The sequence below is a fragment of the Panthera uncia genome (genome assembly GCF_023721935.1).
Source record: "Panthera uncia isolate 11264 chromosome B3 unlocalized genomic scaffold, Puncia_PCG_1.0 HiC_scaffold_1, whole genome shotgun sequence".
Taxonomy (NCBI): domain Eukaryota; kingdom Metazoa; phylum Chordata; class Mammalia; order Carnivora; family Felidae; genus Panthera; species Panthera uncia.
The window spans coordinates 122968957-122985311 of NW_026057582.1; the positions used below are offsets into that span (position 1 = coordinate 122968957).

Sequence of the window (16355 nt, forward strand, 5' to 3'; positions counted from 1 at the left end):
GGTAGATGGAGGGAGGGGTCGGGAAGGCCTCAGGCGATGCTGTGTGCTTGAGGTTTGCTGAGAGGGAGGCCCCATTCACTCTGGGGCCAGATCTCCATTACTGAGCCTTTTTGAGGACGGCCAGATGCCGGGGTAATGACCCCTTTGCTTCTTTGTCATCAGCGAGTAATCTGTGTGGTGTCACTGGATGTGTGGGTACCCCGTTCCCTCACACCCTTTTTCGCCTAAAGGTTTTAGCATCCAGTGATCATCTTGCTTGAGTTGGTTCGAACATTGGAAGTGCAAAATGGTGATTTTCTAATCATGTCACGCTCTCCACTTGTATTATCAGACCTCTCTCTATCTGTGCAGAAGACCTTTTGTTTCTTTCTCTCTCTGTCTTCACTGTGGACTGATGTTTATTTTTTAACTTGTGTTACCTCTGTTAACTTCCTTGTTCTTTTTGGTGCTCCAGTGATCCCAAATTCAGCCGGCCAGAGACCTTTAAACTGGGTCCTGTGTGTTTTTAACATCTTCCCTCTAGTCTTTGCTCTTGTCGTTGCTTTTTCTGAGACAGTGAGGTATTCTGAGCTCCCCTTACACTTGCCCTGCCCCAGACCTGGAATCAGCCATTTCTTCAGGGAGCCACACACAGTTCTTTTTAGTGTGGGGATGACATACAGCAACAAAGACCTGCGTGCTGGCTGTGCTCAGCATTGTGGGCGCGTCGTTGCTCCTGGGCCCTTGCAATGAGCAGAGCTAGACAATACATGTGTTTTAGAAGGCTGTGAGTTCCTAGGTGTCCCTCCGTCTGGGAGGACAATGGCTCTACCCTGGACATGCGGGCAGAAATCAGGAAATGCTGAGGAGCCACCACCACTGGCCCCTCTCCAGTCCCCCTTTCTGAAAAGTGGCCCTTGTGGTTTTAAACGTAGCCTTGGCCAGAAAACAGCTCAGCTCCCAGAAGACAGACGTGGGGCAACACCTGCTGTAAAATGGATTCGTGAGGAAGAAAAGGGGCTTCAGAGGCTGCCGAAGTACCCAGTTTTCTTTTGTGCAAAAAGCATAAATGCATAAAAGAACAACTGATTAGTTTTTCCGAGCCTTCTTGCGCAGCCTGTTAGGCAGGGGTCACGAGCAAGACGCTCAGTGGAGAGTCCTGTCAGACAACAAAAGCCATCAAGAGTAATGGACCTGCCAGGAGCCCAGGGAAGTGAATGGCTACTGAGACCCATCCATCAGTCAGGGGAGCTGCCTCAGTGTCCCCTGACCGGGGCTTGGGCTCCCTGGGAAGAACTTATCTGTGGAAAATGTTGGCCTTGGAGTCTTCCTTATCTGCTAGGGAGAAACACATGTCTTCCAGGGAAGGAACCCTTCTCCAGAGCCACAGACTACCTGTGATTAGGTGGGGACAGGCTTCACTGCCGGCAGCCTCCCTGCTCTCCCTCCAGCGGGGACCATGAGCTCCACCCCAACATCGTGCCTCCAAGAAGCAGTGGAAGAGTGCTCTAGGCTGAAGGTGAAGGCAGATTCACCTTGACTGTGAATCGCTCCCCTGAAATTCTGTGTTCACTGGAGCAGTGTATTCTCAACCAGGGGATACTTGGCAAAGGCTGGAAATATCTTTGGTTGTCACAGCTTAGGAAGGGGGAGATGCTACTGGCATCTAGTGGGTAGAGGCCAGGGATGCTGCTGAACATCCTACAGTGTATGGGACAGCCCTTCACAATGAATGACCCACCCCAAACATCATCAGTGTCAAGTTTGAGAAGTTCTGAACCTGAGTGTTTTTTATTTTTATTTTTATTTATTGTTATTATTAACATTTATTCATTTTTGAGAGTGAGAGAGAGAGACAGAGCACGAGTCAGGGAGGGGCAGAGAGAGGGACAGTATCCGAAGCAGGCTTCAGGCTCCAAGTTGTCAGCACAGAGCCTGACGTGGGGCTCAAACTCACAAACTGCGAGATCATGACCTGAGCCAAAGTTGGACACTTAACCAACTGAGCCACCCAGGTGTTTCATTTGAGTGTTTTTTAATGGCTTGTTCTCCCTGACGTTTCCTAACGTGGACCCCTTCCTCTCTCTCCTGACAGGAAACCATGATGGACCATGCCTTGCGCACCATCTCCTATATCGCAGACATTGGGAACATCGTGGTGCTGATGGCCAGGCGCCGCATGCCCCGGTCGGCCTCTCAGGACTGCATTGAGACCACCCCCGGGGCCCAGGAGGGGAAGAAGCAGTACAAGATGATTTGCCACGTGTTCGAGTCCGAGGACGTAAGTAACCGCACAGGCGTGCCACACCCCTCTCCCAACAGCCCAGACTTCACCAGGGCTCCGTTATCCCAGGCTTTTTGGAAGCCAAGTCTCAGGTAGAAATCCCATGCACTGTCATTGATGTATTTTCTAACACTCAGAGTTTGCAGAGATGGTGAACACAGTTCTTCTTCACTTCAGGGCTGTTTATAAATTGAACCATAGTTAAATAGGCTGGGGGCGGGGGGATTGGTGGCTAGCTATCTGAAGATATCCTTTAACAAAACCTTATCCTCCTAAAAGAGAATACTCCTTGACTTTTTTCTGTTGTCAAGATGCACATTTTCACATGTGGGGCTTGCACACAAGAAAGGCAGCATCTGCGTCTGGGGAGTAGCTCTGCTTTCATTTGTGATCACTTCACATCACGATAAGTTGAAAAATAATTCTGAAGCTTAAATACTGCAGACTTGCTAGGAGACCATGAACCCTTTGACTCTTTCCTTCAATGGGATGAGAGCATCTTTCTGAGCCTGGAATTGGATAATAGGGATGGGAGAAGGGAGCCCAGGGCCAGGAGGTGAGAACAGGAGAGAATGGGCCCGGGTCTCTCTGCTGCCCCCTGGTGGGAAGATCTTGTTGTGGCTGTTGCCAAAGTAGAACTTTTATTTTTTTAAAACTTTTTTTTAAATGTTTATTTATGAGAGACAGAGAGAGACAGAGAGAGAGAGAGAGAGAGGCGGGGGTGGGGGGGGGCGCTTGAGTGGGGGAGGGGCAGAGAAGGACACACACACAGAATCTGAAGTAGGTTCCAGGATCTGAGCTGTCAGCACAGAGCCCAATGCAGGGCTTGAACTTGTGAACTGCGAGATCATAATCTGAGCCAAAGTCAGACGCTTAACCAACGGAACCACCCAGGCACCCCCAAAGTAGAATTTTTAAAAATCAATCTCTTTCTCCGTGGACACTTGGCAAGGATCATTCTTGTTCACATATGGACTTGCAGGTCAGAAACCTGAAGCAGAGGGGAACGCCCCCCCCCCCCCCCCCAGTTTTTACATTTGGAGACCGTAGGGATGGAGGCAGCCATCTTTATTAAGAAGTTGAAGACAGGTAGAAGTGCTTTGCAGTGATGGCATACTGATTGGAGAAGAAATTTAAACACACCCACTGGTGCACACACGTATTCTTTTTGCCACAATACAGATATCTGTGGACACCTAATTGGGCACTTCTGTGTGACTCAGGGCTTGAGGATGTCATAGAGACTTGGGGGGGGGTTGGTGAAGATGGGCCCTTGGGAAGGGCTATGAGTGAAAGACAGGGTAAGATAAGGAGTAGGCCAGCAGCAGAGGGTGAATGGTCTGCTGGCACAGAAGTCATGAGGAGCAAGGGGCACAAAGGGGAGGTACCCGCCCCTGTGGATGGCTGTGGGCCAAGGGGTAGAGGAGGGATACTGCTGTAGGGGGGTGCTGCTGTGGCCCAGTGTTTTCAGTGCAAGGAGAGAAGGCTGAGGGCCAATAAAGGTGGGCATGAATAGGATTCCCAAGTGGTCCTTGAAGGAGGGAGGGGAAGGACCCACCCCCTGGGGTGTGTCCAGGGACGCTGAGCAGCTGCCCAGAGCATATGACATGGATGGTGGCTCCGTCCAGGGGGGCTGCTGGGGATGAGTAAGGGATCTCTGAGGGTCTGGTGACAGTGGTGTGGGACACCTGCAGAAAACAGGAGTGGCAGTAAGGATACCAGGGCTCTTTCTGAGCCTCAGTTTCCCTCTAGAAACAGTTGCTCCTGGGCTGAGGCCAGTGTAGATGAGCCACACAAAGGAGTGCTGGGGGTATGGCAGCTCCCTTTTCCCTTCCTTACCTCCTGCAGGAGGTCGGTCACCTCTGGGCACCACCCTGCCAATGCCAGCCCCTGGCTGAGGCCCCCTGCACTCCCTACCTTCCTGGGTGGGACTCCTGGCCTCACAGCATTGAGCACCCACAGGCCCAGGCTGTGAGCTGGGGGGAAGGTGAGCCCCTTGTCTGAGGGGCTCCAAGCATGTCCCCCAGTCCAGCTGGGAGAGACACCAGGACACAGGGTGGATGGGGAAATAAGAGACTGCCACCAGCAGCTGGCGGGGAGATGCCAAGGGCTCCTGGATGGCACCCCAGGGAACCCACTGTCCCTAGGAGCTCCTATGGGTTGGGCTGGGGCACCCAGGCAGAACCCTAGGTGGATCCCAGGGCACTGGGCAGCCCTGCCAGACTATAAGTGCAGCTGTGAAGGGAGTGTTGCTCTCAGACCCCCACCCTGTCAGGACCTCAGTCAGCTGGGGACAGACCTGGAGGCCTCGGGGCAACCAACAGCAAGTCCTGAGACCCCAGGGGGGGGCAGGACAGTTCCCAGGCTCCCTGTCCCCCCTACCCTCACCTTCCACCCTCTGGCCTTGGCTGCTGCTCTGCTGTTCTCTGATGTGCCTCTCCCAGGCTCCCCACCCTCCGATCCACGCATGTCCAGGCTGGGGTGTCACTTAGTGGTCCCCAGGACACAGCATCTCTGGCTGGTCCACCCAAACAGCACTGCCAAAATACCAAAATACTGATCTTGGGAGTGGGCAGGGCTTACTCCAGTGAACATCAGCTTGTCCTTCCTGTAAACTGTTGAGGACCCAGTGTGGGAGGGCAGTTCAATCTAGAATCTGCACCTATTTCAGGAAAGCCTTCCACACTCTGCCATTATTACCTAGCCCAGCCTACTTCGTTACAGAGACATAGTCATCTGTGGCACTTAAATCATGCAGTGTGTAGAAGGAGGAAGGGATTTAGGCATTTAGGTCAAATCCTTTGTTTCCCAGTCCTGAGGTTTGCTGAGGGCACCCATGCAGAAGGCCCCCTTGATGGCTGTTGGGGAGGCAGGTGGTGGCAGGGGGTAGACCAGCACTGGGGTCCCTTCACTCCAGGGCTGGGGGAGGAGGCCCTGTGGTGGGCCAAGCTTCTGGGAGCCCTGTTGCTCTCCAGGGCCACACAGCTGTTAGCGTGCTTGGCATCCTTCTGGGAGCTCGGGGTTTAGCTCTTGCCACCCACCTGTCCCCCATCTGCACACTGGCTGGTGACAGGCAATGCCTGACAATGACTTTTCAATGCCCAGGGCTCTGCAATGTCAGAGATTCAGTAATGTCCACACAAGTGGTTCCCTGAAGTGGAAAGAAGTGATTTTCTCTGTGGGGTCTGTGCTGGTGTCCCTAGGTCTGGTGCTTCTTATCTACCTCAGCCTGGAACAGCCACACCCCCCACCAGAACAGCTGAACACACACCTGCCTCCCCAGTTGCCATTGGGTTCAGTTGTTGAGGAGACATAAATGTTGGGGAGACAACTGACAGTCTCTGTGACACTCCCTGAAGAACACACCTCTAGTCTATTTTGGAAATAAGAGGGGTGGAAAGAAAATATAGGACAGTCACCAATGTAAGCAACAAAAATGTGATATTTAGCAAACAATTCATAATTTTCTCAGACTTTTTGAAATTGTGCTTTGTTCTGGATGGTCTGGGACTTAAACAGCTCAGGTGGGAGCAGTCAGGATTGGTCCCTGACGGCAGATAGTCAGCCGACCAGGAGGCGTTAGTGGGAAGACAGCTATCACCAGAAGAGAGCCTACAATTTAAAAAAATTATTTTTAATGTTTAGTTTTGCGAGAGAGACAGAGTGCAAGTCGGGGAAGGGCAGAGAGAGAGGACGAGAGACAGAATCTGAAGCAGGCTCCAGGCTCTGACCTGTCAGCACAGAGCCCAGCGCAGGGCTTAAATCCTCGAACCATGAGATCATGACCTGAGCCAAACCAACTGAGCCACGAGGCACCCCTCTTTTTGTTTTTGTTGTTTATTTATTTATTCTGAGAGAGAGAAAAAACAAGGGAGGGGCTGAGAGAGAGAGTCCCAAGCAGGCTCCACACTGTCAACACAGAGCTCAATGCGGGGCTTTAACTCCAGAAGAGCAAGATTATGACTTGAGCTGAAACTGAGAGTCGGATGCCTTACCCACGGGGCCGCTCGGGCGCCAGCCCCCACTTGTTCCTTTAAGCCCGGACAGGGGTCCTTTGTAGGCTTCTGTGTGCACTCTGCTCCCAGCTCTGCCGCGGCCACTCTGCTCCAGGCAGCATGGAGCCTGTGCTGGTGTCTCCAGTGGGCTTCTCCCTGCCCACAGGCCCAGCTGATTGCACAGTCCATCGGCCAGGCCTTTAGCGTGGCCTACCAGGAGTTCCTGCGGGCTAACGGCATCAACCCAGAAGACCTGAGCCAGAAAGAGTACAGCGACATCATCAACACCCAGGAGATGTACAACGATGATCTCATCCACTTCTCGAACTCAGAGAACCGCAAGGAGGTGAGTCGCACGCACCCTCGGCGGGCCCTGGGCACCACGCTGCACTGGCCTCTGCCACCCATGCTGGGTCCCTGAAGAGCTGGGGCCAACCAGCACTGCCCTACACCAGCTCACTGCCAGAGGACTGGAGCCCTAGAAGGGCTTCTCAAATCCCTGTCCTCACTGCAGAATGAAGTGTTGCCCAGAATGCTTGCTCCTGCCTTCGAGCTGAGCCTGAGCGCTTGTGTGTGAAATGAGGTGTTGTTGTAACAAAGGAGCTGATTACAATCAGTCTTAATGACCTTGAAAATGTGCCTTTTAATGCTGCTATTATCATCTACTGGAGCTCAGCACCCAGGAGGTATTTCTGAAAAGCATATGAGAAGCATCTTTAAAACAGGGAACTTGGGTGCTCTGCCCAGGGGAGTTTCAAAGCTGCCAGCAGTGGAGGCCTCAGCAGGTTCCTGTGTGTGCTGTTGGGGGGCAGGGGCGGGGGGGGGGGGGGGGGGGGGGGGCCTTAGAAAGTTATCCTAAGACACAAGAGCAAATACTCTGGGGATGACCCATACCCTGACTGCTTGCAAATGAGTGGATGAATGACCCTTATTTTTTGTTGAATGAATAAATGACCCTGGCTGCTTGTTGAATGAGTGAATGAATGAATAATCAGACTGCTTATTGAATGATTGAATGAATGAATGATCCTGGCTTCTTGCGGAATGTATGACAGGCAGCTTTCTGAGAAAGTGACCCTTGGGATGGATGGGATGTAGGACTTTTCTACACAAGAGCAAGAGCCAGGGGCAGATATGAGGCCTGGAGTCTGAGAACATTCTTCTTGCCTCCTCCATGGGTATGTGGGAGGTGAGGAGAATGGGAGGCAGGACACTGGAGCCATGCTTGGGCCTGGGGGAGTCCATGCTGGGCATGGGCGGGAGGGAGTCTGCTCCTGGTTTCCAGGATTGTTGGGGGCACCCCAAGAGGGCTTGGGAGCCAGAGCTGGGTGAGGCTGGAGGGTAGGCGGGCAGGTCCCCGGCCCCCATCACAGGCACCTCTCACTGCTGATTTCCTTGCAGCTGCAGCTGGAGAAGCACAAGGGGGAGATCCTGGGCGTGGTGGTGGTGGAGTCAGGCTGGGGCTCCATCCTGCCTACAGTGATCCTGGCGAACATGATGAATGGCGGCCCAGCCGCCCGCTCAGGGAAGCTGAGCATCGGGGACCAGATCATGTCCATCAACGGCACCAGTCTGGTGGGGCTGCCCCTTGCCACCTGCCAGGGCATCATCAAGGTGCGCACACAGGGCCCCTGCCTTGTTTTATTCTCACTGCATGGTAATCCCCCCTCGACACATGAGGAGACAGGTGCAGACAGACCCACCCCATGATGTTGACCCCAAGACTACACCATATCACTGAAATCAGAGAAGGACCTGGGCTGCCCTTGGGGGTGAAAAGGGGATGTTTGGTTTCACTTATGCCAGTTCTGAGGGACACGGACCCCCGGCAAGGGCCAAGGACCCACAGATGCAAGGTGACCTGGTTTGCATGGGACTTTCTCAGGTTAACTCCAAGAGTCCCGTTTCGGGGGCATACTGAGAGGGATGGTCACCCTGCATGGGTGTGAGAGCCGGGAGGCTGCTCCTACCGTCTGACCCGTGAGCTTGGGCTTTTGGAAGATGCTGAGCTGCTGGCCCCTGCACGGACTGGGGGGGTCTTCACACCTAAACCAGGTCTCCAAGAGCCCCAGGACAGAAAGAGCAGAGAGACCAGGAGGCCTGGCACAGCATTGCCTTTGCTCTGTCCAGGGTCTCCAGACGGTTCTGCCCGCTTGGGGGCCATCCTGTGGCCTTCTGTTTGTGGTCTGCCCCCAGCCCCTGTGGCTTGTTCCCTCCTCATCTGCTATGGTCTTGGTGCTGGAGGACACCCCTCTGCCCTCCCTTGTCAACCTGGGAGATAAAGGGCATTCTCAAGGCCAGAGCATCCCAGGAGCCGGCTCTCAAAGCCAGCCCAGCAGAGCGTCTGCCTGATGAGTGACCACCTAGGAAGACAGATGGTAGACACAGGAAAGGCCTCAGTCTGCAGTAGCAGAGGTTTTGTCTGCCTGGAGCTTCTCTCCGAGGGCTGCAGTTCCTGGGGTTACCTGGTCACCCAGGCTCTGATGGGGCTGTGCAGGGAGCAGGGTGCCCACTATATCCAGGCAGCTCTGAGCAGCATCCAAGGCTCACGACCAGCCAGAGGAACAAGCTGAAACTGCAGCCACATTGAGCCCTTCCCCCCCGCAATCCTCACTTCACCCCCGCATTTAACCTCACAATAGGGGCCTGGGGTGCATCCTCTCTGGAGCCTGAGGTCACCCTTGGCTGCAGCTGGCCCGGTCTCTGTGTGGATGCTAGATCCCCCGGCTTACAGATTTTCTTTTTTCTTTTTTTTTTTTTTTAAACGTTTATTTATTTTTGAGACAGAGAGAGACAGAGCATGAACGGGGGAGGGTCAGAGAGAGAGGGAGACACAGAATCCGAAACAGGCTCCAGGCTCTGAGCAGTCAGCACAGAGCCCGACGCGGGGCTCGAACCCACACACCGTGAGATCGTGACCTGAGCCAAAGTCGGACGCTCAACCGACTGAGCCACCCAGGCGCCCCAAATTTTCACTGAGCTTGTCACTTCCTGACCCATCAGCAGTTTTGTCTGGAGGAAGGCTTCCCCATGATCCTTCCAGATAGAAAGTGCTCCTCTGCATGCAGTGTGGGGAGGGCCCCTCCCACGATCCTCGGAGGGTGACCCTGGTGCTGTCTCTTCGGTTGTGTACAGTGGTTCTCAGGGCCTTGCCTCTGGCTCCAGGAGCAGCTTGTCTTCACATGGGTCAGAGGGCACAGCAGAACACGGTGGGCCACGGCACCCGTTGCCACGTGGGAAAGCCAGTGGCCCTGTGTACAGGTAGCACAGAGGGACGTAGAGGCCGAGAGGTGACTGACCCACCGGATCCAGGGGCCACCCCCCTGCCAGCCGACTCCTCCTCGGTCTAGGCCTGTGAGAGTGTGCTGGTAGGTGGCATCTAAGGCTCCCTCATGACCCCTTCCCCGCTCTGCAGGGTCTAAAGAACCAGACGCAGGTGAAACTCAACATCGTCAGCTGTCCGCCAGTCACCACGGTCCTCATCAAGCGGCCTGACCTCAAGTACCAGCTGGGCTTCAGCGTGCAGAACGGGATCGTGAGTCTGCCCTCTCCACCTTGGCCACCTTCATTGTGCACATGTGGGCCCAGATTCAGGGGGCTGGGGGGTGGCCGCTCTCTACCCACTCTGTCCCTGGGACCGCTCCCATCTGATGGGACAGGCCCCGGCTGGTGGGCACAGTGGCCAGCAGCCAGGCCACACAGGGCAGGAGTTTTCAGCAGCTCCCAGGGCAGGCCTGAGCCGGGAGGGAGGGCTGACGTGTGGCCTAGGAATGGGTCCTCAGGCCCTACGTGAAGCATCCTTGTCCCTGTCATGGCTGTTCTCGGCAAACGCCTGCTTTGGAGGAGAGGCAGGAGTTTTTTCCCCAGTGCAGTCTGGACACATACAGCCAATGGCAACATCTGACTCCCTGTGTTCAACAAACAGATATTCAATCATTTGCTCATTCATTCACCCACGCAGAGCCATTTTTGAGGTGTCTGCACCATGTCAGGCACTGAGGAAGCAGGAGGGTTTCCAGGAGGAGGTGATTCTGGGCTTGAGTGAGTGTTGGTCTGCCCAAACATTGCGTGTTCCTTGGGCCAAAGCTCTGGTGGTGAATTTCCTTGGATATTCTTCCTGCAAAGGTCCTGGTGGGCAAAGACATGGCTGCAGATGGAGGATAGAAGAGGGGAGGCCAGTCATTTCCAGATTGCTTAAGGCAGCCCTGGTATTAAAGACCTGAGGAAGAGATTGTGCAGTAGGTGGTAGCAGTGTCAGGTGGTGGGGAGGATGTGTGTGCCCACCCGTGGCCACAGAGGAAACACCATGGGAGAACATTCTAGAAAGGCAACTGTAAATGAGTCACAGTTTTCCCTGTTGCTGTCTGGTGCAGAAATGTGGAGAGGTGCACGGGGCTGGGGAGAGTTACAGGGGTTGGGCTTAAGGCCCGTTTCTGTCCCTTCCATGTTAGCACACACTTGCCACTATAACAAAGAGTGCCCAGATCTTGACACACTAAGAGCCAATTTCTCATTCAGACCATAGTCCACGGTGGGAGGGGTCTTCGTTCGACAGAGCCACTCAGGGGCCCAGGCTTGCCCTCACCTGGGTTTCAGTGGCCCCCACTAGCTGCTGTGTGTCTGCTTGGCACCTGCAGGAAGACAGGGACATGGCTGTGGCCCTTGCCATTTCTGACCACCCTCCCCGGCCAGACAGAACTCAGTCATTCACACCACAAAACGCAGGGCAGGCTGGGAAGGTGGCCAACAGTGCCTATGACAAAGAAGGGAAGGGTGTGGGGCCATCCGGCCAATGTTGGCTGCACCTTCCTAGCTGTGTGGCCCCGGGTGAGTCACTTAACTTCTCTGGGCTTTCCTCGAAATGTCGTTGTGAAAGTAATTAAGAAAACCTATAAAGTACACTGAGACATTTTTTCTGCAGAGAAAGGCCCCTTGGCACTTGCACCCAGGCATAGGTGCCCAGCCAGGCACCCAGGCACTTGCACCCAGGCATAGGTGCCCATGTCTGCATCCCCTTTGAGACTTCTGTCCAGGACAGTGTATCTGCCCCAGGAGCAGGCCAGTTGGTGGTCTGGCCTGGCCCTGCCCTGCCAACACCCTGCATACATAGGTGCCCTGGGCACAAATGGCTACCCCAGGGCCTCTGCAAAAAATTGACTGGGGTCTCTGCCTGTGGCTGCTGTGAACATTACATGGATGGCATGGGCTCCGTGCTCAGGGAGGGGCTGAGAGTGGCCTTCTAGGGCCTACCTGAGTACCATTCTCTGGAGGAGCCTCCCTTCTGGGTTCCTGTCTGGTGGCTGAGGGAGCTGCCTGTTCTTGGGGACTATGAGCCCAGAACAAGCCCGATGCCCCTCCTCCCCACAAACACTTTTCCTTTCTTCAGCTTGTTTAATCACAACAGCCTGGGGCGCCTGGGTGGCTCAGTCGGTTGAGCCTCCGACTTCAGCTCAGGTTGTGATCTCACAGTTCATGGGTTCGAGCCCCGCATCAGGCTCTGTGCTGACAGCTCGGAGTCTGGAGCCTTCTTCGGATTCTGTGTCTCCTTCTCTCTCTGCCCCTCTCCTCCTTGTGCTCTCTCTCTCTCTGTCTCTCAAAAATAAATAAATAAACATTTAAAAAATCACAACAGCCCGAGGAGGAGCATGGGTATTGGTGAGGAGGTGGCTGCCTCACAGAGAGGTTTAGTAACTTGCTCTGGTCACACAGCTGGTGAGGCCATCTGGGACCATGGTGGAGGAGGCTGGGGATAGGGGGTTGGAAGGGGAGGGCCTCTTGTTTGCGTTTGGTCAGTGGTGAATTAAGGCAAGCAGGAAAGTAAAGGGACACGTCCTTGGGGAAGTAGTGGTGAGGACAGATATGGGGGTTTGAGGTGAAGCATGAGCCTTCCTTCTCAGAGACAGGGGAGAGGAGTAGCTGGGAAGAAGGCAGGTGACTGAGGAGGGATGAAGGGGGGTCTCTGCAGGTGGGGTTGGCCATGCCACCTCCACATAAGTGGCTGGGAGGCTGAGGGCAGTGAGGAGAGCAGGGGGGCTTCTTGGAAGGTTTGGGAGGTGTGAGGCCCATCTACCAGGCAGCTGCCACCACAGCCACGGCTCAGCCACGTCAGTCATCTGTGGGGGCTGATGAGTGCCACAGGCTCTATCGCTCAGCAGGGGCCTTGTGGGAGGAGAGTGTTTGGGAGAACATTCTGGAGGCCTGAGGGTGCTGGCTATTCCTGACCAACGGCCTCCTCTGAGGACAGGAGAGCTATCCTTTACCCCTCACAGCATGCTCAGGTTGGAGTCGCTTCACCCAGCCTCCCCACAGGGGCCTGGCCTGGTAACTTTTCCCTCCATGTAGTGTCCTGCTGCCTTGCAGTACTGGAGCTCTCCCCTGGGTGGCGCCTCTCTCATGACCACCAGCCTCCTGTCCCCAGGGCCAGTGAGGCTCTCAGATGTGCCCTTCTCCCCTCACCAAGCCCCACCAGGAGACCTGGCTCCAGCTGGCCTGGGGCAGCCACAAGGCAGCCGGTGTCCTCCAAGCAGGCCAGCTGTGACCAGGGAGTCCCCTCAGCCTCCACAGCACCTGACCACAGCTGGGTGGATGGTGGCAGGATGCCTGGCTTGGGACTGGCATCAGTCAGCTCCTGCGTAGACCCATTGTGGTTTCCTGCCTTGATCACTACAGAAGTACTTCCTGCACCAGGTGGCAGTGGTTAATGTGCAGGGTAAGCAGTTAGCTGAAGGATGTCCCAGCACTGGGGCGTCTCAGTAAATCTTGGTGCTGTCCCATGAGAGGTGAGAGGGAGGGGTCCTCTGCACAGCTGTCAGTGTGCATGTGCACATATGTGTATGTGCATATGTGTGTGCTTGTACGTGTGTGCACACGTGTGTTTGGGGGACGTGCTAGCCTGGGCTCTGGCCTCCTCCTGGAGCTTAGTGACCCTGTCTTTCCTCCAGAACGAGAGGCCCCATGTGGCTAAGAAGCTACATTATGTTGTAGAATCGGCCTCTCTCACCCCCTTTTCTTTAGCCCCAGCTGTCTCCTAGGACATCCGTTTTTTGTTTTAATTGTGATAAAATTGATTATCATCTTTTAAAACACTGTTTATTTATTTTGAGAGAGAAAGAGAGAAGGAGGGAGAGAATCCCAAGCACACTCTGCCCTGTTAGCACAGAGCCTAGAGGGGTTCGATCCCGTGAACCATAGGATCATGACGTGAGCTGAAATGAAGAGTTGGACGCTTAAACAACTGAGCCCCCCAGGAGCCCCTCGATTATAATCTTACCCATTTTCAAGTGCTCAGTACATTCACACAGTTGGGCAGCCAATCTCAAGAACTCTTCATCATGCAAAAGTGGAACTCTGCACCCACCAAACACTGACTTCTCATTCCTGCACCCCCCCGCCCCCGGCTTCTGGCAGCCACCATTTTATCTTCTGCCTCTGTGAACTTGACTACTCCAAGTGCTTTATGGAAATAAGTGGGATCAGACAGCACTTGCCCTTTTGCAACTGGCCTATTTGACCCCCAGCATAATGTCCTCAGGGTTCATCCACCTCGTAGCATGTGTCAGAATTTCATTCCTTTTTAGGACTGAATGATACTCCATTGTAGGAATAGACCCCATGTGGTCTTCAACTCATCCATCAATGGACATTGATGGGTTTGGGTTGCCTCCACCTTTTGACTGTAGTGACTCATGCTGCTCTAAACATGGGTGTGCAGGACTTCCATTTTTCCAGTCTATCTAGTTTCATTGTTGCCAGTACTCGGAGGCCCCCTGATCCATCTGTCTGGGGTGTCAGTCCATCTGTCTGTCAGTTCTAGGAACCAGGAAATGGAGCCACAACCATAGGGCATCCCTGTGGAGCTGGTGTCTGCAAGGCTGGTCCAGTTAGGGAATGGCATTTTCTGTCACCATTTCACAGAGCACTAAGGGACAGGGAGGTGAAGTAACTTGCCCTCCACACTCCCAGCTGGAGCAGAGCAGGCATTGGGCCTGAGGCCAGCTGTTGGGAAGAGCAGACCCACACTCCCACTGCCCACCTTCAGACACTTGTATGCAGTGGAAGGGTGTCAGGGGGAGCGTGTGCATGGATTTAACAGCATTTACGAGCAGTGCAGGGGCCAGTAAGTTTGTATCTAGGGCCCAGGGCATTAGTAAGCAATGTAAGTGCTCCTGAAGCCTTGATTAGGGCTTCAGTGGTGGGCCAGCCAGTCTCTCCTCTGACTAGGACTGCAGGGACCATTGTGCCCGCTGACAGTGGTGTGCCACACAGCCAAGTTCCCCTGAATCCTCTGGAAAAGTTTGCTGACATCTGAGTTAGTCTTGCACAAGTGCTTTTTCCATTTTCAGCTTCATTACACCCAGAGTACAGTGCATTAGTTTGCAGACAGGCCACGGATGACCCACTTAGCACTGTTTCTAAACGGATCCTTCCTCTCTCTTTCCACACCACCATTCAAGAAATCAAGATGTCTCCCACTGGGAGACACCAGCCTTCTCCCCCACGGAAGTGCACCCCGTGAAGTTGGAATGCTCACACCCTGGTTCCTGTGGGCACCTCGTTTGGGAAGGCTGGGACCAGTGTGTGTGTGTGCATGTGTGTGCTTGTGTGTGCACACGGCCTTCTCCTCAACACTTCCTGCTCCCCTTCTGTCCTCTCCATCTGCCTGACCCCCAGATTCCAGCCGGGGTCACCTGCCAGGGTTGGGATCCATCCTCCCGGCAACTCCCTCTGAGGGTGCAGAGCTGTTTTCTCCTCCCTTTTCACCTTCTGTCCTGAACCTCCGTGACTATGGAGGAAGCTGCCACCAGGGATTGAAGATTGCACCTTCTCTGGTGTGTCTCCTTCCCTGCTGTGGCCGGGAGCAAACTGGGTTCTTCTTGGTAAGGCTGGGAAGTGAACCAGGTCACCCCGAAGCACCTTCTTCAGGATCTTCAGAGAAACAGTTACAGTGGGGACAAAATGCCCTTAAATCATTTGGGAGGGGGGAGGAAAAGAATAGGAGTTACTCCTTAATTCTTGTATGGAGAATTTGGGCAGTCAGGCAGGCAGGGAGCTCCCCGTTTCTGGAAAATGGGTAGCCACGGCTCACCCTGCTTCTCTCCCTCTGCCTACCCCCTGGTTGAGCCTGGACTGTACCGAGTGCTCAGGTTCCAGTACTGTGACCAGCTCTGGGCAGGAGTCCAGTTGCCTGGGCAGTGGTGGCCTGGGACTATGACATCAGTCTGTATATATGTCCTCTACCAGAAAGACAGGGACCCTGAAGGTTGGGAGGGACCCACTTTTTAAGTTGGTTTAGAAAGGCCTGTGGCATTAGTGACAAGACAGGATCCACAAAACAAATGACAGATGGGAATCCTGTATGTGGTGCCAGGGCCAGCCTGTGGTCAGTGGCCTTGTAAGCCTATGGTGGCCTTAAAAAGTTGCCATGCCAGGTCCTAAGGGAGAGAAGGGGAGGCAGGCAAGTGGGGGAGAGCTGTCCTGTTTAAGGGGACGGTCATTCCCCCCAGCAATTTGGAAATCAGAGGCCCCAGCTGAATGAGCAGGACTGGCAGGGGATTGGATGAGGAGTTGGCCTGACACAGGCAGGGGTCCTTAGGATGAGGGCAGGGGGTGTGCACCACAAGGCATGGAGGAGAGTCTTGGGTCATGTAGAGCCTTGCTATGGAATGAAAAGAACAGTGAGTCAGGAAGAAGGGCTTGGCTGTCCCCCTGCATCTTTCACCACCTGTGGTTATGCCTCCTGCTGGCAGACTGGCCCTTGACCTCTTAGGGTACTGACCAGAATGACCCTTCCTGACTCTGGGTTGGGCTTCCCTGCCTTTTCAAGTCTAAAGATGCCCAAAAAAGTCACAAAATCCTCAATGAGATGAGAACTGTTTTGGTAGTGTTTCCTGATTGAGGAAAGCAGACCGTGAGGATAAAGGGCCACCGTGAATTCCATGAGGCCTTTAGATGACGTGGGTGGCCCCTGGGCACTCTGGGGACGGGGTCCTGGCAGCCTAGGCCTCTGCTGCCTGGCTCACTCTCCAGCACGGGTGGTGGGGTGCAGCCTTCCAGGGCTTCTGAGATAATGCTGAGGAAGGGGCAGCCGGGGTCTAGGC

The 16355-nt window shown here is 54.4% G+C and overlaps 1 protein-coding gene across 1 annotated transcript in view; it reads left to right on the forward strand.

The window, feature by feature from the left end:
* Positions 1–16355, forward strand: part of APBA2 (amyloid beta precursor protein binding family A member 2) — a 226016-nt gene that overhangs the window by 204946 nt on the left and 4715 nt on the right. The window contains exons 8-11 of the mRNA XM_049613976.1: positions 2075–2260; positions 6425–6604; positions 7660–7872; positions 9674–9793. Coding sequence (XP_049469933.1) covers positions 2075–2260; positions 6425–6604; positions 7660–7872; positions 9674–9793 — 699 coding nt within the window. The remainder of the gene's footprint in view (positions 1–2074; positions 2261–6424; positions 6605–7659; positions 7873–9673; positions 9794–16355) is intronic.